Raw genomic sequence first — 24,453 nt, 5'->3', positions numbered from 1 at the left:
CTGGGTGGCTCAGTTGGTTAAGCAGCTGCCTTCGGCTCAGGTCATGATCCCAGCGTCCTGGGATCGAGTCCCACATCGGGCTCCTTGCTCAGCAGGGAGCCTGCTTCTCCCTCTGCCTCTGCCTGCCATTCTGTCTGCCTATGCTCACTCTCTCTCCCTCTCTCTCTCTGATAAATAAATAAAATCTTTAAAAAAAAAAAAAAGAGCTTGCTTTGGGGTCCCTTACAATTGATGGTCAGTTTGGGAAGGAGAGGGGTTAAGGCCAAGATCCCTGAAATACACCTACTCTCAGTGTGTCAGTGTAGGGAATGTAGTTGCCAATCCTGTGGTGAAAGCCCTCTTGTTGCCATCACTGTCCCTGCAGTGCTCAAGAAATGGCGCTCATGAAGCTAAGTGATAGGACATCTCTGCAGATGATGACAGTTGGGAAGGAACAACAGTTGACTGAGAAAAACAGTGGCTTTCTCCAAAATATGGATGCAGCTCAAGGTGCGATGCAGAAGTAAGTGAAACCTGGGCTCCTGGGGGCAGTTGCTGTGGTCCTGTCCAGACACTTGCTTGGGACAGCAGTATGCAAGTAACGAGATCACCAAGTTCAGGGGTAGGGTTGACAGCCTTTTCTACGATTCTTCTAATTTTGACCTCATGAGTAATTTTTGTGAGACACTAAAGGGGCCTACGGTCATCAACCAGATGTACCTCAGCTGAATAGCAATTTATAAAAAATAGCAATTTATAAAAATACTTTGTTTTGTGCCTTTATTATCTTCATCTGCACAATATATAAATCATTTACAATACTTTGTAGAGTAGACAAAACACAAAATGTTCATGTAAATATACATATACATTTGTTAGTACATGATAAAAACGTGTTGTCATATAAACCAATAGTTAACAACCTTTTTAAATAGGAAGAAATTTATTAAAGTAAAAGTTTTTCCAGAATCTTAGTATGTCAAAAAAAAGCTAGTATGACATTGAAGATGTTTTTAAATGTATTTGTAATTTACCAATAACAGTTGTATATACATATGGAAACTTTGAGCAGTATTTATTTATGTAAGCAATATTTATTCAGTCTATAGAAATATTTATAGATTCCAAAACCCCTTTCTATGCAGGGTAGCTGCAAAGTGTCCCCTGCTCCACCTCAGGGTTCAAAACCCACAGACTGGAAACCCCTGCCTTTGGCCTCCATTACAAACTGACTAGGATTCACTCAGAAGTATACGTGAGTGTGTGAGCCTGTGTGTGTGTGTGTGTGTGTGTGTGCGCGCGTGAGTATGCACACCAGAAAAAAACAGTAGTCCAATAGGAAATGGGCAAAGGATATCAACACCCTTACCATAGAAAAGGAAATATAAATGAGTTTAATACATGCAGGCAAAGAAGCTTAACCTCACTAAAAAAAACTGATTAAAACTGAAATGAGATTACCAGTTTAAGCATATGGGATTGGCAAAGATTAAAAACTTTAGTCTTATATGATTATAGAAAGGAGGGAAAAACGGGAACGCTCATCATTTTTGCTGGAAGTGTATGTACATGGGTTCAAGCTCTTTAAGGGATAACCTGGTGGCATTTATCAAAATTTAAAATATATGTATCTATTGACCCAGCAATTCTTATTTCTAGGGTTACTCAATAGATACACTTGTACACATATACAGTGACACGTAGTTGTGTAGGGATGGTCATTACAACATTGTTTGCAGTAGCAATTAATTGGAAATTAATTAGTTAATGTCATATTAACTTCATTAATTAATGAAGATGAATTAATGCATTAATAAAGAATTCATTCACAAATTAGTGTATGGCCCCACAATGGATACCATATAACCTTTTTTTTTTAAAGATTTTTAAAAATTTTATTTGACAGACAGAGATCACAAGTAGGCAGAGGCAGGCAGAGAGAGAGGAGAAAGCAGGCTGCAGAGAGCCCAGGGTGGGGCTTGATCCCAGGACCCTGGGATCATGACCTGAGCCAAAGGCAGAGGCATAACCCCCTGAGCCAACCAGGCGCCCCACCCCCCATATAACCATTTTTAAAATGAGACAGGAGCACCTGGATGGCTCAATCAGTTAAGCATCTTACTCCCAATTTTGGCTCAGGTCATGACGTCAGGATCATGATCTCAGGGTAGTGAGATCAAGCCCCACATCCTGGCTCCACGCTAAGTGGTGAGACAGTTGGAGATTCTCTCTTTCTCCCCCTTCCCCCACTTGTGATCTCTCTCTCTCAAATAAATAAATAAATCTCAATAAAATAAAACAAAATGAGACAGCTCTGTATGTACTGATATGAAATGGACACCAAATGCTATTAAAAAAGAAATATAGGGTATGAAATAGTGCATCTAATATTCTCTCATGCATATTTGAAAAGCATATATATGTACATAAACATAGCTGCTTATTTAGGCATAGAATCTCTGTGGAAGAAGAAAGAAGAAACTAATAAATGTGGTGGGGAGGACATCTGAGGGCTAGAGATCAAGACGGGATCTGACTTACTCCGTTCTGCATGATCTTAGAACCACATGACGTTTTTTAACTCTACTCTTTCTTAAAGAGTATTTATTGTTTACTTATTTTACACACATATTTGCACACACACAGCTACAAAGCTACAATGGCTTTGGAATTTGAGACTGGACTGTTAAATCACTCACGGGTTCAGTCAGCAAATACTTAGGCAGCCTCTCTATTCCTGGTCCGAGCAGCGCACTGTGCTCGCACCATTCCCACAGAGTCGGAGCAGCACGCGGGGCAGCGGGGGCTCCTGGGGGCTGGGAAAGAGTCCTGTGCCCTCCCTCTGGAAGTGTTTAGGGCAGGCCTAAACTGTGCACCTAAGGCACAATAACAGTGTGTGTTTTGATTGTGTGGCTTGCAGTTTGCTGAGGGGATTTACTAAAATGGACCACATCTTGGACAGATCAGATGATAAGGACAACACTTTCTCCGAAAAGCCTCAAACTGCCTTCCTTCACGAGACAGAGACAACTAAATGGGTAAGGGGGAGACTTAAATGTCGCAGTGGGTGGAGAGAGGAACTTGACGTCTCCTCATATCTCAACGTGGTAAGGAAAGATCTGAGCGTTTCCTCATAGCAGTCGCAGGGTGATTGGAGCTTGAAACCAGAAGGGAGGTCGTGTCTCCTCTGAGGGCTGCTGTTATCACATGAGGGACTTGCTAACCCTCCCACCTGATGACTTGTGCATTGTATGTTGCTTCAGTCCTTGGGATTTGTGAAAAAAATGGTGACATTTTTTACCTCAGAGTAAATTGCCATGTGTCAAATTGCCCCCTGGCTCACAGATTGTCTTCCAACAGGAAGCAGGAGAGAGATCTAGTTACTCTTCATGCACTCTGAACAGCACTTGGTCTTTGAAATTCAGTCACCCAGCTGACATGGAATGGAGGAAATTTCAACAAGCGCCTGAGATTGTCCTGGGAAGCGTTTATGTTTTCACCACCATTTAGATCAAAGCAAAGTCATGGCTGAGACAGACCCAGTTTATTATCATTGAGCGAATCTCTCCATAGACTCCCAAGGCCATTGACCATTCGTTTGAATCAGTCAGAAAAATATAAAGGGAAGATGGAGTGGGACTGTCCACTCCCAGGCTTGTGCAGCCCCAAAAGGAAGTTCAGGATTGGTCTTATTGTCTGCTTCTCCTTTGACTATATCTTGGATTCAGGGATGGTTAACTCTGTAAATCCATAGAAGGGTATCCTAAGCTAGACCTTATCTTTAAGGACTCTTCAGTAGGTAAACAAAGAAGTAGGAGGGGATAGAAGGCATGAGGGGATGGAGTTAGAGGTGTGGAGAATAGATGCAATGAGACAGTCAAGAACTGAAAGGAGAGACAGACAGACAACTTTTATGGGAAAAAAATAATAGTTCTCACTTCGGCAGGGCATATATGGGAAAAAATAATAGAAACTAAATTAGAAGGGGAGACTTGGGACAGGTTTTTAGGAGGGCTGAAGATGAGAAAAGGAAAAAGGGCAATTGAGGTATGAGGTGTTATGATCTTAGGGAACACATGAATTGAAGGTATTTCTCCATAAATAGTGTCGTCTGATTTTGGGAGGAGGGGAGGCTTGTCCCGGCCTTCAGGCAAGGGCTGCTATCATTAGACCCAGTTTGCAAGGAAACTTTTCCTGCCCCCACAGTTTACTGTGCCCTGCTGAACCCTGTCCATCAGTGAACATCACTTGTTGACTCAGAATAAGTCTAATTAGAGAATAAAATTATTTGCTTGGTAAGAGTGAATTATTTTTACCAAACAGTCCACATTCTCAGAGTACAAGGCAAAAAAATTATTTCTTACAAACTTCAAGTCAGGGTATAAGTTTACCAAAAGGCTTTTTTAAAACTTTTGGCTGTATTTCTTTACATCAGTTTATTTATATGGCAAATTCTACAATTACACAAAATAAATCACAGGTAGTTGCATAATTAACAGAAGTATTAACAAATGAGGCTCTTTGCCAACAAAAGGACAAATACATGACTTCTTAAGAAAGATTCCTTTTCTCCTTCTCTGGAAGCAAAACAAAAGGTCTTTAATTTGTATTATCTTACATTTGTTTTTTTAATAAGACCATACAATTTAAAGGTTCAGAAAAAGGACAGAGCTAACAGAAATTTTTAAAAAATCAGTTGATTTAATTAGCAAAATAGACTTTAGCCAGGCTGCCAGAATGGCCATAGCTAATCATAAAAAGCCCCCAAAGTGTTTAGAAATGAGGTTTGCTCTAGTTTCACATTTTCCGATAGCAGGCACTGTATGTATGTGCAGTGTTGATTCGGGGTGACAGGTGAGTGAGCATTCTTTCCTATTTCCTGCTTTTGTCTGCATCTCTCACAAGCAGAATGTATTTGCTTACTTCTGTAGTCTTTTTATTATTATTTCTTTCATAACTGGAAGTTTGTATCTCTTCATACCCTTCCCCTACTTCTCTCCTTCCCTCCGGCAAGCACTAGTTTTTTCTCTGTATTTATAAATCTGTTTCTGTTTTGTTCTGTTTATTCATTTGTTTTGTTTTTTAGATTCCACATACAAGTGAAATCCTATAGCATTTGTCTTTCTCTGTCTGACTTATCTCACCTAGCATAATACCCGCTAGGTCCACCCATGTTGCCATAATTGGCAAGATCTCAATTCTTTTTTAACAGATAATGTATTATTTGTTTCAGGGGTACAGGTCTGTGATTCATCAGTCTTACACAATTCACAGCACTCACCATAGCACATACCCTCCCCAATGTCCACCACCCAGCCACCCCATCTGTCCCACCCCCCCTCCACTCCAGCAACCCTCAGTTTGTCTCCTGAGATTAAGAGTCTCCTGTGGTTTGTCTCCATTTCTGGCCTCATCCTGTCCCACTTTTCCCTCCCTTCCCCTATGATCCTCTGTCTTGTCTCTCAACTTCCTCATATCAGTGAGATCTCATTTTTTTAAATGGTTAATAGTATTCCATTGCACGTATATACATCACGTCTTCTTTATCCATTCATCAGTTGATGTATGCTTCCATATTTTGGCGATTGTAAATAGTTCTGCGGTGAGCATAGGAAGTCTGATTATTCTAATACCACGTACTGAGCATCCTCTGTGTTCTCGGCACGGCAAAGTGTTGAGGATATCAGCATTTCTTTTTTAACAATTTTTTTTTTAAAGATTTTATTTATTTATTTGAGAGAGACAGTGAGAGAGAGCATGAGCGAGGAGAAGGTCAGAGAGCGAAGCAGACTCCCCATGGAGCTGGGAGCCTGATGTGGGACTCGATCCCGGGACTCCAGGACCACGCCCTGAGCCGAAGGCAGTCGTCCAACCAACTGCGCCACCCAGGCGTCCCATATCAGCATTTCTATCTAAAATCCTTTCGCCTCAGTGAGCTCACACACTAGTAGGGACTCAGACAAGAAAATGTCTATGCTACTAGAAGTAGCAGATGTGCTACAACGTACATGGTGGGCAGAGAACCAGGAATAGGAAAACTGGGTTTTGAAGGATACACTGGATGGAAGAAAAACATTTCAGAAAGAAGGGACAGTATGTGCAAAGACAAAGGGGCCCAAGGGAACTTGTGTTCTGAGGAAGGAAAGGTGAAAGAAAAGGCGTGATGAACAGCCAAGCAGCAAGGACCCTATGGAGGTGGAGATAGCCCAGGATGCCACCAGCAGGCGGGAAGTGCTGAGGACACAGCCAGGCACTGACTGATAGCCATGGAGATGGTGAGAAGAGGATACAGGTTTTAAAGACAGGTGTTATTGGGCTTGGACCCCAAGTAGATATGACATGAGTAATGAAGAGGGTAAAGAATATCTGCCATGAAAACTCCAGGACTTTTCCAGGTTCCTGCAGAAGCATCTGCATGAATCGGGGAAACATGTGTAAGGATGGGAACCTGGACAAGGTAGATGGGAAATATGGTGCGTTCAGTTCTTGCTCTGCTGAGTTTGAAGTGCCTGTGGAACACTCAGAGGCATAGGAGCTTTTCAAAGTGGCTGCACAAAAATGGGAAGTAAGGCCCTTTGTTTTTGTATTTCATGCAAGCACACTTTAGGTTTGCTATTAAAACACACACACACACCCCTCTTTATTTGTTCAATCCTGCAGCTTTAAAAAATATATATATTTTATTTTTACTTCCTGGTTTTTGACTCTTTTGTGGTGTAGCAACCATTATAGTAAATGGATTGATGAAAACAAGAAAATGTCATTGTAGATTTTTTGGATCTAGACAGAACTCTGGAGATGATCTGGTTCCATTTTCTTCCTACAGAGCAGGAAACGGAGCTTCAGAGCGGTTAGGTGGCTCATGGTGCACAAGAATAGAATAAGGCTTGGAACTCAGGTCCTCCATACCCAAGGAAGGGTTTTCCCTCTATATCACAGGGTTCCTGCAACCTGTGAATACCTTGGCAAAAGATTGGGTGGGATTCCTTGGCACGTGGCTGCCTCTGTCTTCACATGACCTCCCCCTCTGTGTAGGTGCTTTCTGTCTCTCATTAGGACCAGGTAATTCAAGAGAATCTCATCTTAGACCCTTAACTCAATTACATCTGCAAAGACTCTTTTCCAAATAGAGTTACATGCTCAGGGTCTTAGCATTAGGACATGAACATATCTTTTTGGAGTGACCTCTTAACCCACTACACCTTACAACCTTGGACTGTTTATTAATATGAATGCCCTAGAGGGTTTCAACACCTGGCTTTATCCACCTCAAGTCTATCATGGGAATTAAAGGAAAGAAGGCACATGAAAATAGTTTGTCAAGAGTTACGTGAATGTTAGTTATTCCCATTGATGTGGCCAGTAATTTGTCCAGACATTTCAGTAACACACTGATTTGCAGTCCAACTTTTTCTCCTTCGAGTTTAAAAATAGTTTTGCTGAAACGCAAGGATTTCAGACCAAACCTCTTCAAGGACAGAGAAATATTTCACAATGTAGTTACTAAAGAAGAGAAATGTTCAAAGATAAATTATTGTCAATTGTGTGTATGCATAGAAGTGAAATACCAGAAGCTGCCTTGAATATTTTTCTAGAACAAGGCAAAGAATAAAGAAACAAAGAAATGAATTTCATAGGTCAAACTGATAGAGTTGGCTTTCCCCCACTTATTTCTTCTTATTATGAGAAATTTTAAATAAAAAGAAAACTTAAGAGAATTAAATGAAGATCCATCTTATTCTCACACTTAGATTTTAAAATCATTACCATTTATCACATTTGCTCTATCTTTACATATGTAAATAGATGGAATTTTTTAAATTTAAAAGTAGGTCAAAGACAGCATGAGACTTGATCCCTGTTTATTTTCAGAAGCATTTCTAAAAATAAAGGTTTTCTTCTACATAACCAAGGTTCCATCATCACATCAGGACAATTGGCAATAATTCCATGATATAATCTAATATCCTCAATTCTCTGAGCATTCTAAATTTTTTCGGTTGTCCCTCAAATGCCCATACATTCATTCATCCACTCATTCATTTATTTAAAAAATTTTGTTTTGGTGCCAAAACTCAGGAAATGCTTGGACTTTTAAAATCAGCATCCAGGGCGCCTGGGTGTCTCAGTCACTAGGCGTCTGCCTTAGGCTCAGGTCATGATCCCAGGATCCTGGGATCAAGCCCCGCATCAGGCTCCCTGCTCTGCAGGAGCCTCCTTCTCCCTCTCCTACTCCCTATGCTTGTGTTCCTTCTCTCGTGCTCTCTTTTTCTCTCTCTCTCTGTCAAATAAATAAATAAAATCTTTAAAAATAAATAAATAAAACCAACACCCAAACAACATGCATATCTCTTTAGACTCTCTTAACATAGAACAGTTCCATCCCCTTTTATTTTTCCTTGAGATTGACTTTTTGGGAAAACAGTGATCTTGAGTGCAGTACTAGAGTCCATGGGCAGGTGGAATTCTGTTATTCATCAGCACTGGAAAGAGTTCTGCATGAGGACACTGCATGTTCCATGCATCCCCGTCCCAGCCAAGGAGCAGTCGGGCATTTCTACTTATTTTATAAATGCAGTAGAAATCTCCATCCTCAGACAGGGCTATGGGCTTGCCCCCAGAGTGAGGGCCGCAAGTAGGCTAAAGAGACCATCACCTCTTCATATAACCCTTTTTTTCTTGCTTTGCTTCTTTCATAATCTTTATCAGAATATGGTGGAGCTGGAGGCTGAGCATCACCGGGACCAACAGAATGAATGGGAGGGGCAAGAAACAAATCAGGTTCAGCACGAGGATCCTGACATGTCCACATCTTTGCAGTTTTCCAAGGAGAACATCCCTGAACTGTAAGCGTTGACACATGCAAGAGGAATCATTTAATAATATTTTGTGGTGGGTACATGCTATGTGAAGTATGTCAGAGAAAGACAAATACCATAGGATTTCACTTACATGAAAAATTTAAGAAACAAAACAAATGAACAAACAAACAAAAAAGGAGACAAACAAAAAACAGACTCTCAAGCACAGAGAACAAACTGGTCAGTGCCAGAGGAGAGGTGAGTGAGAGGATGAGTAAAATAGATAAAGGGGGTTAAGGGTACATTGACTGTGATGAACACTGAATACCGTATAGAACTCTTGAGCATGTTATTGTACATTCGAAACTGGAATGAATGCATATCTTGTCACTCTCAGATAACTTTCTAGATAAGAAAAGAATTATAGGGGCTCCTGTGTGGCTCCGAGGGTTAAGTGTCTGCCTTCAGTTTGGGTCATGATCCTGGGGCCCTGGCTGGGATGGAGCCCTGTGTCTGGCTCCCTGCTCAGTGAGGAGTCTGCTTCTCCCTCTCCCTCCCTCCACTTGTGCTCTCTCTCACTCACTCTGTCTCTCAAATAAATAAATAAATAAAAGTCTTTTAAAAAAGAAAAGAATTAGAATTATCAATAGAAATGAGGGGCGCCTGGGTGGCTCAGTCAGTTAAGCTGTTGCCTTTGGCTCAGGTCATGATCCCAGGGTCCTGGGATCGAGTCCTGCGTTGGGCTCCTTGCTCGGCAAGGAGCCTGCTTCTCTCTCTGCCTCTGCCTGCCACTGTGCCTGCTTGTACGCACGCTTTCTCAATCTGACAAATAAATAAATAAATAAAATCTTATAAATAAATAAGTAAAATCTTAAAAAAAAAAAAGAAAGAAAGAAATGTATTGTTAAGCCCTTGTAGACCATTTCCCTGTTACACACCTCTCTGAATCCAACAACATGGAATCAGTATCCTAACATTCATTGAGATAGTGTAAATCTTAACATTTGTTCTATGCAGAGAAGTTAAAACATTTATTTTTACTAAATGTAAAATGTAAAATACGTTTATTTTCTCCAGCCTTATGAAGATCTGCTAAAATGGATATCAAATAAATGCTCAAATTTTTTCTTGAGGCTTAAATACTTGCCTGACCCATTTTGGTGACAGGAAATGAATCAGCACACCACCTTGCCATTCAAAGCAAGAAGGTTTGGGGCCGTTTGAAGATGTTTCCCATTTCTTACCTTAAAACTGATCATAATAATATTTCCGCAGGACTCGGGAAAACACGTTCTTTCAGCTGAACTACTGGAATACACAGATGGGTCTACAAGTGAAAGAACTTGGAGCCGATCACATAGGCTGGATGGAGAAAATCAACAATATTATCCGAAAAATAAACCTAACAGAAGACACAATGAAGAGGTAATTGTAGGGTGTTGGGTTTGGCCAGAATATATTGAAATTTTTCATAGCTTCAGAAACTCTGGTCTTAAGGTGGTAAAATCTCTTAGGAATGTCTTCGGAGTAAAAAAGTATCAGGTCTTACATTTGCAGTCAATGTCTCAAAGCCTATATTAAAGATATCTGCATCTTTGCTCTCTCTTCTCTCAAGGAAGAAGGAACAAGCCTTCTTTTGTAGGCTTTTTTTTCTTTTTTTGAAACTGTATTAATGGTCATCAGAAGAAGGACTTGAAGTCCCCAATAACCCTTGACCTGTAGGCTTTTTTTTCTTTTTTTGAAACTGTATTAATGGTCATCAGAAGAAGGACTTGAAGTCCCCAATAACCCTTGACCTGTAGGCTTTTTTTTCTTTTTTTGAAACTGTATTAATGGTCATCAGAAGAAGGACTTGAAGTCCCCAATAACCCTTGACCTATAGCCAGTATTGTCCAAAGGGATCCAACCAGCATGACATGAAAAAATTATTAAAAAGTATAGTTGTTAATGTATGTCTGAGTTTAAATGGAAAGTTTTAAGATGAAACAGAAAAGATAAGAGTAATTATTATTTATCTAGTTACTGGTATAAAAAGAAGGCTTTGGAGTAAAAGGAAATCCTTTCACTGGTGGTTTATAAATTCAGGGTACAGACAGACCACATTTTGTTAGATTTATGCCTAAGTATTTCATCCTTTTGGTGCCATTATACTTAAAACTTTTAAATTTCTCATCATTTGGGGTGCCTGGGTGGCTCAGTGGGTTAAAGTCTCTGCTTTCAGCTCAGGTCATGATCCTACGGTCCTGGGATCAAGCCCCGCATCAGGCTCTCTGCTCAGTAGGGAGCCTGCTTCCCTTCCTCTCTCTCTGCCTGCCTCTCTGCCTACTTGTGATCTCTCTCTGTCAAATAAATAAATAAAATCTTTAAAAATAAATAAATAAATTTCAAATCATTTGCCAGGATATAGAAATGCAATTGGTTTTTATATATTGGTCTTGTGTCTTGTGACCTTGCTAACTCATTTATTAGCTCCAGTAGTTTTGTAAGTTATTTGAGATTTTCCACGTAGATAATTATGTCATATGCAAATAGAGTTTTATATCTTCTTTTCTATCTTCATGTTTTACTTCTTTTTGTTACCTTATCGTATTGGTTAGAACTTCTAGTATGACATTGAATAGGAGGAATGACAGCAGACGCTAGACATATTTGCCTTGTTTTTTAGTCCTACAGAGAAAGCATTAAGTGTGATGTAAAGTGTTTTGCTAGTTTTTTTTTAGATTAAGAAAGTGTTTTCTATTCTTAGTTTACTGAGATGTTTTTAAAATCAGGAATGAGATTAAATTTTTTTTCAATAGCTTTTGCTACATCTACTAATGATCATGTTTGTTTGCTCATAGTCTCCTGATATGGCAAATTATAATGACTGATTTTCGAATGCTGAACCAGCCTTGAATTCCCAGAATAAACTCAAATTGGTCATAGCATATTATTCTTTTCAGATATTGTTGGACACTATTTACCTAAAGAGAAATTTTGGATGTATGTTAATGAGAGATATTGGCCTTTTTCTTTCTTGTAGTGTGTTAGTCTCAGAAAACTTGTCTTATAGAAAAAATTGGGCTATTTTCCCACCTGTTCTATTTTCTGGATGAATTTGTGTAGAACTGCATAATTTCTTCCCAAAATGTTTGATTGAATTCACCGGCAAAGTCATATTGTCTGGATATTTCATTACAGTAAAAATTTTAACTACAGATTTAATTTCTTTAATGATATATAGGGATTCAGGCTACTGAACCATTGGGTATATATTAGTGGTAGAGTATATCTTTTTTTTTTAAGATTTTATTTATTTATTTGAGAGAGAGAGAATGAGAGAGAAGAGGGTCAGAGGGAGAGGGAGAAGCAGACTCCCTGTTGTGCAGGGATCTCCATGAGGGACTCGATCTCAGGACTCCAGGACCATGACCTGAGCTGAAGGCAGTTGTTTAACCAACTGAGCCCACCCAGGTGCCCGGTAGATTGTATTTTTTGAGGAATTTGCCCATTTCATCTTCCCTCAGCTTTTCCAAATGGTAATATCTTGTCCAACTCTAGTACATCATCAAAACCAAGAAAGTGACCTTGGTTCTATAAATAGAACTTATTCAGATTTTACCAGTTATGTGTATTCTCCCTTTTGTGTGTGAGTGTGTGTATAGTTCTGTGCAATTTTATTATATGGGCAGACTTACATAACCACAACCACATCAAGATTCTCAGTTTTACCATTTCACAAGATTCCTTTGTGTTAGCCCTTTGTAGCCACACCTATTTCCTCCCTGATCTCTGGCAATGAGAAATCACTTCCACATGTCTATAATTATGTTATTTCATAGCTGTTAGATACATCAGATCATGCATTATGTAACCTTCTGAGATTTATTTTTTCACTCAGCATATTTTTCCTGAGGTTCATCCAAGTTGTTGTCTGTATATCAATAGTTCCTTTCTTTTTGCTGCTAAGTAGTGTTCCATAGTATGGTGAGAGAGAGAGAGAGAGAGAGAGAGAGATACACATATATACATATGCATATGTATATACATATATGTATATATGTGTGTGTGTGTATATATATATATATATATACACAGATCATATGTATATATATATATATAGAGAGAGAGAGAGAGTTTGGTTAACCATTCATCCAACCAAGAACAAGTGTGTTATTGCTGGTTTTCAGCTATTATGAATAAAGCTACTTTGGACACTCACATACAAATCCCTGTGTGAAAAGAAGTCTTCACCTCTCTGGGATAACTGCCCAAGAACGAAATTGCTGGGTCACATGGTAAGTCTGTTTTCAGTTGTGACAGGAAGCACCAAGCTATTTTCTGGAGCAGCTATCCATTTTACGTTCCCACCACTAATGTCTGAGTGACCCAATTACTCCATATCACTAGCAGTTGGCATTATCACTATTTTGTATCCTATAGTCATTCTGATAAATTTGTAGTAATATGTCATTGTACTCTTAATTTGGATTTCTCTAATGGCTAATGGTGCTGGGCATCCTTTCATGTATCTATTTGCCGTTTATGTATCTCCTTTGTGAAATGTTTGTGCATGTGGTTTGTTCATTTCTTAACTGGATAGTTTGGTTTTTTAATGTTGGGTTTTAAGACATTTTCATATATTCTAGTTATAAGACCTTTGCCAGATATTGACAAGTGAATCCATTTAACAGGGTCTTTGGCCAAACGAAAGCTTTAAATTTTGATGAGGTCTAGTTTATCTATTTTATACCTAGTGTTATCGGTGTTAAGTGTAAGAAATCTTTGCCTAGTTGTAAGTCCCAAAGATTTTCTATAGGTTTTTTTTTTCTAGAAATTTAGCTAAGCTTCTATTTTAATCTTTTAAATTTTCTGCTCCTGTATCCAATTGGACCTCACATTTCTTTACTACTCTCTAGATTATTTTGTGTTTTTTACTTTCTTACGTTGCATTAGTGACATCCCATTCCAACACAACCACAACTAAAGAGTCTTCCTATGTAAGAATAGGATTTCATTCTCGAAAGATCAAAAAAGATTGTCTATTGGGTGACTTTTCTTAATCCATAGGACTTAGTCCATCTCTTGGTCTATTTGCAGATTATTAAATGAGGTGATATCTCTGGAGGGTCAAATTGAAAAGCTAGAGTCACACCAGGACCTTGGCCCTGATCAGGGAGCAAATATTGAGGTAAGCTGGAGGCTTGGAAAAGACAATCTGGGAGGCTGTGGGGACTCTGCCACCATTTCCCACCCTTCTATTATTTAACAGATCATAGTAAGAATTAAAACCCATCTTTTGCCACGAGGAGAGCTCCCTGGTGGTCAGTTCGGAACACCTTTCATGTGGGTACCACCACTTCTATTCTTTGACAACACAGAAAGACTAGACTTTTTAATTCTACCTAGAAACTCAATTCAGTAGGCTTCTATCTTAATGCCATCTTAAGACAATGATTAGTACCTTAACGAAAGAATTCTCTTCTTGATCTTTGCATCCCAGCACCTAACAGTTCAAGAAGACATCCAGGAATTAAATATTTGTGAATAGCTGCAATCTTAAAATGTAAGAGATATATTTGTGTTCATCTCTGCTGCCTTCGTGAAGGGTTCTTGGGTTGGTTTTCACAATCCAGTTTTTCTGTTGTTTTCTCGCCTTGCACTGACAAGAGACTCTTTTCTGAGAAAAGATGAATCCCCCACCCCACAACTTTTAAAAAATATTTTATTTATTTATTTGCCAGAGACAGAGAAAGGGTGACTGAGCACAAACAGGGGGAACAGCAGAGGGAGAGAGAGAAGCAGGCCCCCTGCTGAGCTGGGGGTCTGATGTGGGACTCGATCGCAGGACCCTGGGATCATGACCTGAGCCAAAGGCAGCCGCTTAACTGACTGAGCCACCCAGGCATCCCCCACTTTTTTTTTTTTAAAGAGTCATAGGAAGTTAGAAAGGCAGTGACCAACTTTGGATAAGAAACAGACTTCAGAGCCCTGGCTAACAGTATTTCTAAATGTCACAGCTTTAAAAAACAATTCTCTAAGAAAGGAGAAACCTGTGTCTTGCTACCTCCTCTACTTTAACTCAAGCCAAAGCTTAAATTAAATGAATTTTGGAGGAAATAAAGAAGAAATGCCTCTTTTATTGCAGGAAGTCAATGTTTATTTAGAACCCTCACATACTAAAGCCAACTATAGATCAGCACAGATTTAACACAAGGGGTTGGGGGTGTGGATACTTTCAGCCATGATTTAGTCCAAAATTTTGAAGTAGCAACCTCATTTTGAGCTAACTGAAAAGTCAGGAGTTCTTTTCACTATCTTCGGGCTTTAGAAATTGCAAATTTTGAGAAAGGGAAGAGGACAAGGCCAACAAATATTCTGCCTTGGAAAATTTTCTCCAAGAGTCAGCTGTGTTACAAGGATATGGATTTCAATAGAAGTTAGGGTTGGGGAGGGATGGGTATCAAAGGAATGAGGAGAAAGAGGGAAGAACACAAAGATAAATGAAAGTGAGATTTAAAAAGAAACCAACAAAGGTTTGGGATAGTATGAAAAGGGAAGGCAGGACAAATACCTATGGAGATTCTGTCCTGGAGATGCATAGTTTTGTATGCACTTTAAAAAAAAAAAAAAACAGCATGACTTAAAAACTATAAACACCCCAAATATCCACCAGCTGGTATGTGGATAAACTGTGGTACATGTTATATGATGGAATACTGCTCTGCAATACGAAGGAATAGACTTCTTACTCATAAATAAGTCTCAAGTGCATTATACCACGTGAAACAAGCCAGATCCAGAAGATTGCATTCTTCATGACTGCATTTACATAACATTCTGAAAATGGCAAGACGATAGGAAGAGAAAAGAGATTAGTGGTTGCTGGAGTTGCATGGAGAAAGGGAATGAGGGGTTGACAAAGGGGCACAAGGAAATTTGGGGCATGATGGAAATATTACATATCTTATGCTGTTGATTATGACAAAATTCATAGGACAGTACACTTTTTAAAAGTGTGTTTTACTGTATGTAAATTATACCTCAATACACATAACTTTTAAAAATAGGCACAAGATCTGTCCTCAATAAGTCTAAAAATTGATGGGAAAGGTCATGTAAAAGCAAATGCAGTAATATAATAAGAAATTTTAATTATTTTTGACATTTTTAAAGATTTTATTTATTTATTTGTCAAGGACAGAGAGCAAATGCACAAATGGGGGCATAGCAGGGAGGGAGGGAGCAGCAGGGAGGGAGAAGCAGGCTCCCAGCTGAGCAAGGATGCAGGATTCAATCCCAAGATGCCTGAGCCAAAGAGAGACGCTTAACTGACTGAGCCACACAGGTGTCCCTAAATAAGAAACTTTGAATATAAGTATTACAAAAACAAAGTAGGAATGGCTATAATTTCACTCTGGTAATGGGAAAAGAAGATTGTTGGATATGGAACCAATAACTGAAGTGTGGTGTGGGTAGGTTAAAGGAAAAATAAGTTAATAAAGTTAGAATAAAACCACATATATTGGCTCATTTATATTTTGTGAAGAAAGGAACAACTCTGAAAGGGAAAGGAGAGAGAAATTGGTAAAATCACTTAAAAAACACACACAGCAGGGGCGCCTGGGTGGCTCAGTGGGTTAAAGCCTCTGCCTTCGGCTCAGGTCATGATCCGGGGGTCCTGGGATCGAGCCCCGCGTCAGGCTCTCTGCTAGGTGGGGAGCCTGCTTCCTCCTCTCTCTCTCTGCCTGTCTCTCTGCCTACTTGTGATTTCTCTCTGTGTCAAATAAATAAAATCTTAAAAAAAATCTAAACACACACACACAGCAGAAACAAATTTAAAAGACCTTTAAGGTGAGGAAAGGACTTTGAGGTGGCCTTTGGCTGTTGCCTGATACTTAACCCCCAAATCCACGAAGCTTTCTGAGATCTCCATATTAACATCTCGACTTTCATTCTGCAACTGACTCGTATCCATTATCTTTGGTACCACTATCTTAGATTAAGTACTGTATTAAGATATTCATTATATAAGTAAACCAGGGTACCAAGTAAAGGTGATTAGAAGATCACAACTCCTTTCTAAATAATTAAGTCACACAGTTCAGGGGTTGGTGATGGTTGAACTTGGTAAAAGAAAGGTGTAACTATACATTCTCTGGAAGCTGGGTTTTTTAAAATACTTTATTTATTCATTTGAGAGAAAGAGGTACAGAGAGAGAGGGAGAGAGTATGACCAGGGGGAGAGGCAGAAGGACAGGGAGAAGCAGAATCCCCCCTGAGTAGGAAGCCCAACGTGGGGCTCGATCTTAGGACCCAGAGGTCTTGACCTGAGCTGCAAGGTGGATGCTTAGCCATCTGAGTCACCCAGGTGCCCCTCTCTGGAAGCTGTTTGAGAGTAAGTGTTTATTACGTGTTTTCAACTAGCACAATGCCTAGCTCAAGGGTCACTTAACGTAGAATGTAGACAACTGTATCTTGTTGATTCAACTTAAGGTTGATTTTGGAGATCAGTACCCAGAGCAGTATCAAAAAAACAAAACAAAACAAAACAAACAAACAACAAAAAAAGCAAAAAACAGTGGCTATCAGGTCTCAAACTTTTTGATCTTAAATTAGCTTTCTTCTAAAAATCTTCTCTTGGTTTCAATTCAACATATCACCACAACTTTTGACTTATGCCCTTTTGTTTTAAAGGAGAAGATCATGGAAATTAAAAAGCAAATAGAAGAAATGGATAACAACTATGTCCAGGTAGTGATGGCATTATAATTAAGGAAGAAAACCAGTTATTCAAGGGAATCTCAGATTTATAGAATTTTAGTGAATGGAATTCAAAACTGGATGAAAGATAGGCTCAGTATTTTAGCCTACAAGGGAAATATCTTGTAGCTTACACCCTCATTTTCAGAGGAGAAAAGCATAACTCAAAAATGTGATGTGATTTGCCCATATTTCCAGGTGAAAAGACCAGTCTCTTTCTTGCTCTCCCATTTTAAAATTAAAGTATGTGTATCTTTTCTTCTAACGAAAGTAATGCATGCTTATTTTAATAATTGAAACATAGAACTATTTCCTACTAAAAAAAAAAAGAAAAATATCTTCACTCCTTCAAGGATAAACACAGTGAATATTTTAGTACATTTATATTCTAAATTTTCCTATACATGTGCTTACATGTTGTCTTTACAATTTAAATGGAATTATATTATATATATTTTTTGCAACTTGCTGTTTTCCCTTAGCATTTTTCTTCAGCAACTTTCTATGCCACTAGATGTCATTTTACCTTGTCACTGTTTATATAATGTAGGATTTTAAATTTTGGACTTATTAAATTTATTTCATTGGGCATTTGGGTCTTTATAATAAATGTGCTATCACAAATTTTGCATCACCAATTCATATCATTGCTTGCTTTTGCAAGTACTTGTTTAACTGTTTTTCTGAAAATAAATAAATTGGAAAACATAATGTTAATAAAGAAATTAAAATATTAAAAAGTAAAAAAAAAAAAAAATTAAGAAAAATTTCTAGGAATGGCACCTCTGGCACCCATGTTCTTGAATCCCAGAACACTGTTCTTCCTGCTATTACTCTGCCTTTCAAAGTATCCTGCAAGTCTATTATAGAACGATTAGTTAAAAACCTTAAAAGAGTTATTTACTCCTGACATATGTATAATTGGCATCCATGTCTTAGAAAGTTTGCTTTCAGCCTGTCTCTTGAACTTGCTGAAAGAAACCAACCAGAGGGACCAGACATTTTTGTGGGTAGCTCTTTTGTTAAACTATAAAGTCCAAATATTCAAACTTACATAATGAGAACATATATTCATATATTATAAATTTTAAAATATTTAAAAGAAATACAATTTTCTTTGACACATACCGTTTCTCCAACTAGTGTCCTAGAAGTTTGTTTGTTTTCTTTTTAGAGAGAGCGAGAGAGCACACACATGCACACAGGTGTGGGGAAAGGAATAGGGAGAAGGGAAGGGAGAAAGAGAATGTTAAAGCAGGCTCAGCATCCAGCATAGAGCCCATTATGGAGCTCAGTTTTATACCTCTGAGATCATGACCTGAGCCAAAATCAAGAATCAGATGCTTAACCAACTGAGCCACCCAGGAGCACCTAGTGTCTTGGAAGTTTATTAAGGCACAAGGAAAGAATAAGGAATAAAGAAAAAGATGGTTTATCATAAGCTGCTATTGTATAAATTTATATTCCTAAAATGTTAAAAATAATTATGCTAATCTTTTGGTGATTCCTCCTGCAATTTACCATGATTATATTATGAATTTGCTGAGAGGAAGGATTTTACTAAGTAAAAGTTAGTTTCAAAGAAGTCACTTTACAACTAAGTGGTATCAACCTGAGTGACGTTTTATGGTATAAACCAGAAAAATATAATTTCTGTTTTACTCCAAATTGTGGGTATCTTTTCAGGAAGATGCTTGTAATGAAGCTCATGAATTAAAGGAAAAACTCATTGCAAGAATGAAGGTAAGATTTCACAGTTACTTAAATTCAACTAATGATAAAATCCAAATATAGGGATCGTTCTTTCTCTAGAAGTTAAGAGTGTGCCACCTACTGTTCTCTTTCTCTTTCCTTACCACTTTTTTCTCCACTTCTTGGACCTCTGCTTTGGGTGGACAGACCAGCTTGCAGTCTGAGGACTTCCCAGGTCTCACAGCCTTGTGCTGCTTCTACATCTCCTCCACTTAGAGCTCAGCCTCTATGTCGACATGTTATGTGTTCTTCAAGGCTCAGCCCAAAGGTCATCGCCTCTTCCAGTCCTCCTATAATCTCCCCTAGCCAGAAAAATGGCTCCATATCTGAACTCCTCCTACAATATCTTGATGTAAATGTTAATGGATGAAAGAAGAAATGAATGAGTCAAACTGTCACTTGTTCAGAGGTGCCTAATCACCCCCCTATCTGGAGTAAGTGTCCCACCAACAAACCTCAGCTATTCTAACTCATCATCTTACTATTTCCTCTTTAGCATGTATCCTAGTCTATCATATGTAATATATGTGTATATGTGTGTCTGTGTGTGCGTATATATAGATGTGTATGTGTGTGTGTGTGTTGCTTCTCCCCCAGCCCCTATAAATGTGCATGTAATTCCTTAGCCATTTGGTTTTAAAAGGCACATGTAATAGAATCCACATTCCTTATCTATTTTGTTAACCACAGTATCCTAGAATAGTGCCTGGTGGGAGTCAATATGTTTTGCATAGATGAACAAATTGAACAGATGAATTCAGTATAAGGATAGTTATCTTCCTACGTGAATAAGTCAGTATTTAAAGATTAGCATGTGTGTCTACCATGCTGCTACCTTATTTTGCGAATGTGTATGTCTCTTTCTATTAGGTGAGTTTGCACTTGCCCATGACCTCCTCATGTGACTCATATGTGATTGGCAATGTGGGCTCCTGAGGTGCTCTGGAGGAAAAGCACTCTGCATCATCTACAATAAGACTAGCAGACCTCTAAAATCATTTTTTAAATGATAGTTGATTGCTATTTTTTTTTTCAGAACTTTTACAAAGACATGACTCTGATTAGTACAAAGCTGGGAATGTACCAAATGCAAGAAGGGAAAACAGACTCTCAGAGTCCTGAAGAAATGGTCATGGAAGAAAGTGAGCCCCTGCTTCCTCAGGCTCCACCACCCCCTTCAGTACAGAACAGTCCTGCCAGCGTTACAGTGTGGTAAGTCAGAGAAAGGAGCCTCTGGGGCTGAACCAAGTCCCCTCAAATGTATGAAGCATAGTATGATGAATTTCTTCAAGGAATGACTAAAAATTTGTTTTATCTTCCTTTATACATTATCTCTTCTTGTTCTTTAAAAGGCTGTGTTTTTTGGAGTCATAGTGTTTTTCATATCACTTTTAGCTATAGATCTATTGCATTAAATAAATAGATACAGATTTCTTTATTACTGCTTTGCCACCTCCATCAAAGGAACCTACCTGCTAAGTGGATTTGAAAACCTTTGTTCACCAGGCAGGATGCCTCTCTCGTATGGCATTAAAGACATACATCCTAGCAAATTCTGACTCTTCGGATCCTTTTCTGAAGATGCCAGACCATCCTATATACCTGGAGTAGTACCCTCCTCTAAGAAAACTTTTCTGATTCTTTAGAATCAGAAGTAGAATCCAATCCAAGTAGAATGTTCAGCAATGTCTCATGGGTGCACTCTGCCTTACACATAATCCTGATCTAGAACCTACAACATATAATTGCCATTAAATTATTTCAAATCTGATGGCCAACAAACACACGAAAAGATAGTCAACTTGTCATTAAGGAAATGCAAATCAAAATCATGAGGTACCCCTCTACATCTCTAAGCCAACTACAATTGAAAGGACAGATAATAACAAACATTGGAGAGGACGTGGAGAAATGAGAACCCTCAGACATCACTAGAGGGGTTGTAAAATGGTGCAGCCATTTTGGAAAACAATTTGGCAGTTCCTGTAATTGTTAAATATAGGGCAGCTACCAACCGACCCACTCCTAAGTATGCACCGAGAAGAACTGAAAGTATACGTCCACACAAAACTTGTACATGAATATTCATAGCAGCATTATTCATAAAAATAGAAACAATACAAATATCCATCAGCTAATGAATAGGTAAATAAAATGTGGTGTATCCAGACAATGGAGTACTGTTCATCCACAAAAAAGAACAAAGTACTAATGCATGCCGCGACTTGGATTACCCTTGAAAACAGTATGCCAAATGACAGAAGTCAGACACAAAAGCCCACACATTATATGACTCCATTCTTGTGAAATGTCCAAAATAGGAAAATCCATGTGGACAGTAAGTAAATGAGTAGCCTTAGGGTAGAGGGAAATAGGGAGTGACTGTTCATGGGTACAGGCTTTCTTTTGGGGGTGATGACAATTTCCTGGAATTAGATAATGGTGATGGCAGTACAACCCTGTAAATAAACTAAAAGCCACTGAATTATACACTTTAAAGGGTAAATTTTATGGCATGCAAATTATATCTCAAAAATCAAACAAGTAAATGCCTTTTGATTATCACTTGATAATCAAATGATTATCAAATATAAATGGACAGATTACAATCCAGTTGAGTTGACCATCTTTCATCACATCATTATATTCCAGTTAAGACCACCAAAGACTTTGACCAATTTCTTGTCTAACTACATTTCTTGGGAATGTACTGGTTCCACTGAAGCATACTTATACACTATCTTTTTGAGGAGGTTTATCTTGCAGGTGTTGTTGTTGTTGTTTTTAGGCTCAGAAGATACCTCTATACCAGATTCCTGGTATAATCCCCAATTCTTCAGTTCCCTTGTAGACTTTCCACAAATAATCTGAACATTTTGGAAAAGATGAAAGGTTTTATGTATGGCAGACCTTGAAAAATAAACATGTAAATAGATAAACAGCATTTAAAAAGTTAAAAGAATATTTTTATTTTTGAAAGAAGATAAATTCAAGGGGCATTTGGGTGGCTCAGTGGGTTGAACCTCTGCCTCTGGCTCAGGTCATGATCTCAGGGTCCTGGGATTGAGCCCTGCATCTGGCTTTCTGCTCAGCGGGGAGCCTGCTTCCCCCTCTCTCTCTGCCTGATGCTCTACCTACTTGTGATCTCTCTATCAAATAAATAAATAAAATATTTTTAAAAAAATAAAAAGAAAGAAGGTAAATTCAAAATGAATAAAATTTTTTTACTAAAATATTTAATGACACAAATATTTGGTTCTACATAGGTTGATATGAAAGAAAGTATTTTGAATTTGTAGCTATGACGTTTTCCAAAAAAAAAAAGTCTGCACTTTAAAAAATTAATATTACACATGTTCTTTTTTTATAACAGAACATCTGAAAATTTCTTTAAGTATATTTACTTATAAATCAAACTCAAATGATTCAGTCAAAAAATAAATCTGAAAGATAGATAGATAGATAAATATAAATACATAAATCTGAACCTAACCATACCCAGAGTGTTCACTTAAGGAAAGAAAAAACTGGAATAATGGAAGAACATACTCTATACCAAAAGAAAAACAAACAAAATAAGACAAAAAATTAATATGAAATAGAAAGAATGAATGAATGAAAAGAAGAAAAAAAGAAACAAAACTTAGCTGATGATATTAGGGTGATGAGATTATAACTTTTTCATTTCTCTCTTTTTCAAATTATCCATAATTTTAAAAAAACTATTTTTCTCTTTAAAAATAAAGTTAAAATGTGTTTCTTTGAAAATGTTCCAGTTTGGCATTTCCAAAGATGACTGGCTTTGAAATTTAGCTATGTTTTAGTAGTGAGTCGTTTTTCCTTTCATAGAAAAAAACAAATTTAGATTTAGCCCTTCTCGAGGGCAGGGCAACCCTCAAAGCTTCTTCTGACTAGAGTATTTATAATACATTGGCTCTCTAATAAAATGTGTGATGGGATGCGTGGGTAGCATAGGCAGTTAAGCAACCAATTCCTGGTTTCAGCTCAGGTTATGATCTTGGGGTCATAGGATTGAGCTCTGCATGGTGGTCCACGCTCAGTGCAGAGTCTGCTTGAGATTCCCTCTCCCTCTGCACCTCCTGCTCATGTTCTCTCTCTCCCTCTCTCTGAAATAAATAAATAAATCTTTAATTTTTAAAAATGTGTGAAATAGAAGCAACAACTATTTGTGTCACTAGCAAGAGGCAGCCAGTGGCAATAATGCCAAGAAACTTGGCTCAGGTTTACAGAATCCACTGACTTGGATCACAAAATAGATCTATAGCTAGCTTTCACTGTGCTCTAAATTTTCTCTTCTGAAATATATTACCGATGGCTATTATCTCCAGGTAGCTGGATTATCCGCGACACTTCTTTCCTTCTTTGTGTTTTTCTGGATCTTCCAGATCTTCTACCCTAATCCTGAATTGCGTTTATAGTTAGAAAATAATAATGCAAGGATTTAAAATCAAATAAATAAAATACATCATAGGTACAGCCTAGAAGGAGGAGTCCTGAAAGACTTGAGAAAGTTTGTTTTACCTTAAAAGGGTAAGTCTGGTGCAGGAACAAAACTAGGGATAGAGCTAGACTCCATTTGTCACATTGCATTTTATATCTCCAGGAATATCTAAGGGCCTGGTCCTTTATTTCCCTCCAAATCAGTGTCACTATTCCTCGCAAGTGAGGTCAAGATGTCAATAATCTGCTAGAATGTGAGAGAAGCATTTCAAGGGTCTCATAATTTCCAAGGTTTCATTGTTTTATGGCTATAGAACCTTAAAATTCTAATGCCAGTCCTAGGAGGGGCTTACAGCCTCAACTATTTGAAGCTCCTTCTTTTGAGGATGTCAACAGAGGTCAAGAGAAGTTTAATTACTTCCTTGAAGTTATAGAGCTACCTGGGGCGTGGAACCAGGAGTCTCATCAGTGTGGTGTTCTTCAGACCGTTCTTAATGCAGATGTTCTCTTTCCTTGTAGGAAACGTGCACTGAGGATTTTCATCATGTTTTATGTCCTCATCTTCACTGGACTTTCATGTTACATCCTATTTTTTGATGCTACGTTTATCTTTGAAAGCTTGCTCCCCACAATGCTTGGACGCCGCAGAATGTGGGAACTTCGGGAGATCATTACACCTTTCTTAAACTTGGAAGTGGAAGACTTGTTACCTTCCTAG

The 24,453-nt window shown here is 38.3% G+C and overlaps 1 protein-coding gene across 1 annotated transcript; it reads left to right on the top strand.

The window, feature by feature from the left end:
- The first annotated feature begins 348 nt into the window (after positions 1 to 348).
- SMCO2 (single-pass membrane protein with coiled-coil domains 2) lies at positions 349 to 24,453 on the top strand. The gene is made up of 8 exons (XM_044226361.1): positions 349 to 502; positions 2,900 to 3,017; positions 8,689 to 8,825; positions 10,056 to 10,205; positions 13,860 to 13,954; positions 19,213 to 19,265; positions 20,311 to 20,486; positions 24,255 to 24,453. The coding sequence occupies exons 1-8, from the start codon at positions 375 to 377 to the stop codon at positions 24,451 to 24,453; spliced, it is 1,056 nt and encodes a 351-aa protein (XP_044082296.1). The 5' UTR covers positions 349 to 374.

Source organism: Neovison vison, chromosome 12, assembly GCF_020171115.1.
Source record: "Neovison vison isolate M4711 chromosome 12, ASM_NN_V1, whole genome shotgun sequence".
In the NCBI taxonomy this organism is placed as follows: Eukaryota; Metazoa; Chordata; class Mammalia; order Carnivora; family Mustelidae; genus Neogale; species Neogale vison.
Note: the sequence above shows the minus strand (reverse complement) of the source record. Positions and strands in the feature narration are given on the sequence as shown.

Excerpts from the sequence above, each read along its gene's own strand:
- SMCO2 (XM_044226361.1), top strand. The coding sequence starts at position 375 with ATGGCGCTCATGAAGCTAAGTGATAGGACATCTCTGCAGATGATGACA. Across the intron at positions 503-2,899 it reads GCTCAAGGTGCGATGCAGAA|TTTGCTGAGGGGATTTACTA; the intron begins GTAAGTGAAACC and ends TGTGGCTTGCAG. Across the intron at positions 8,826-10,055 it reads AAGGAGAACATCCCTGAACT|GACTCGGGAAAACACGTTCT; the intron begins GTAAGCGTTGAC and ends ATATTTCCGCAG.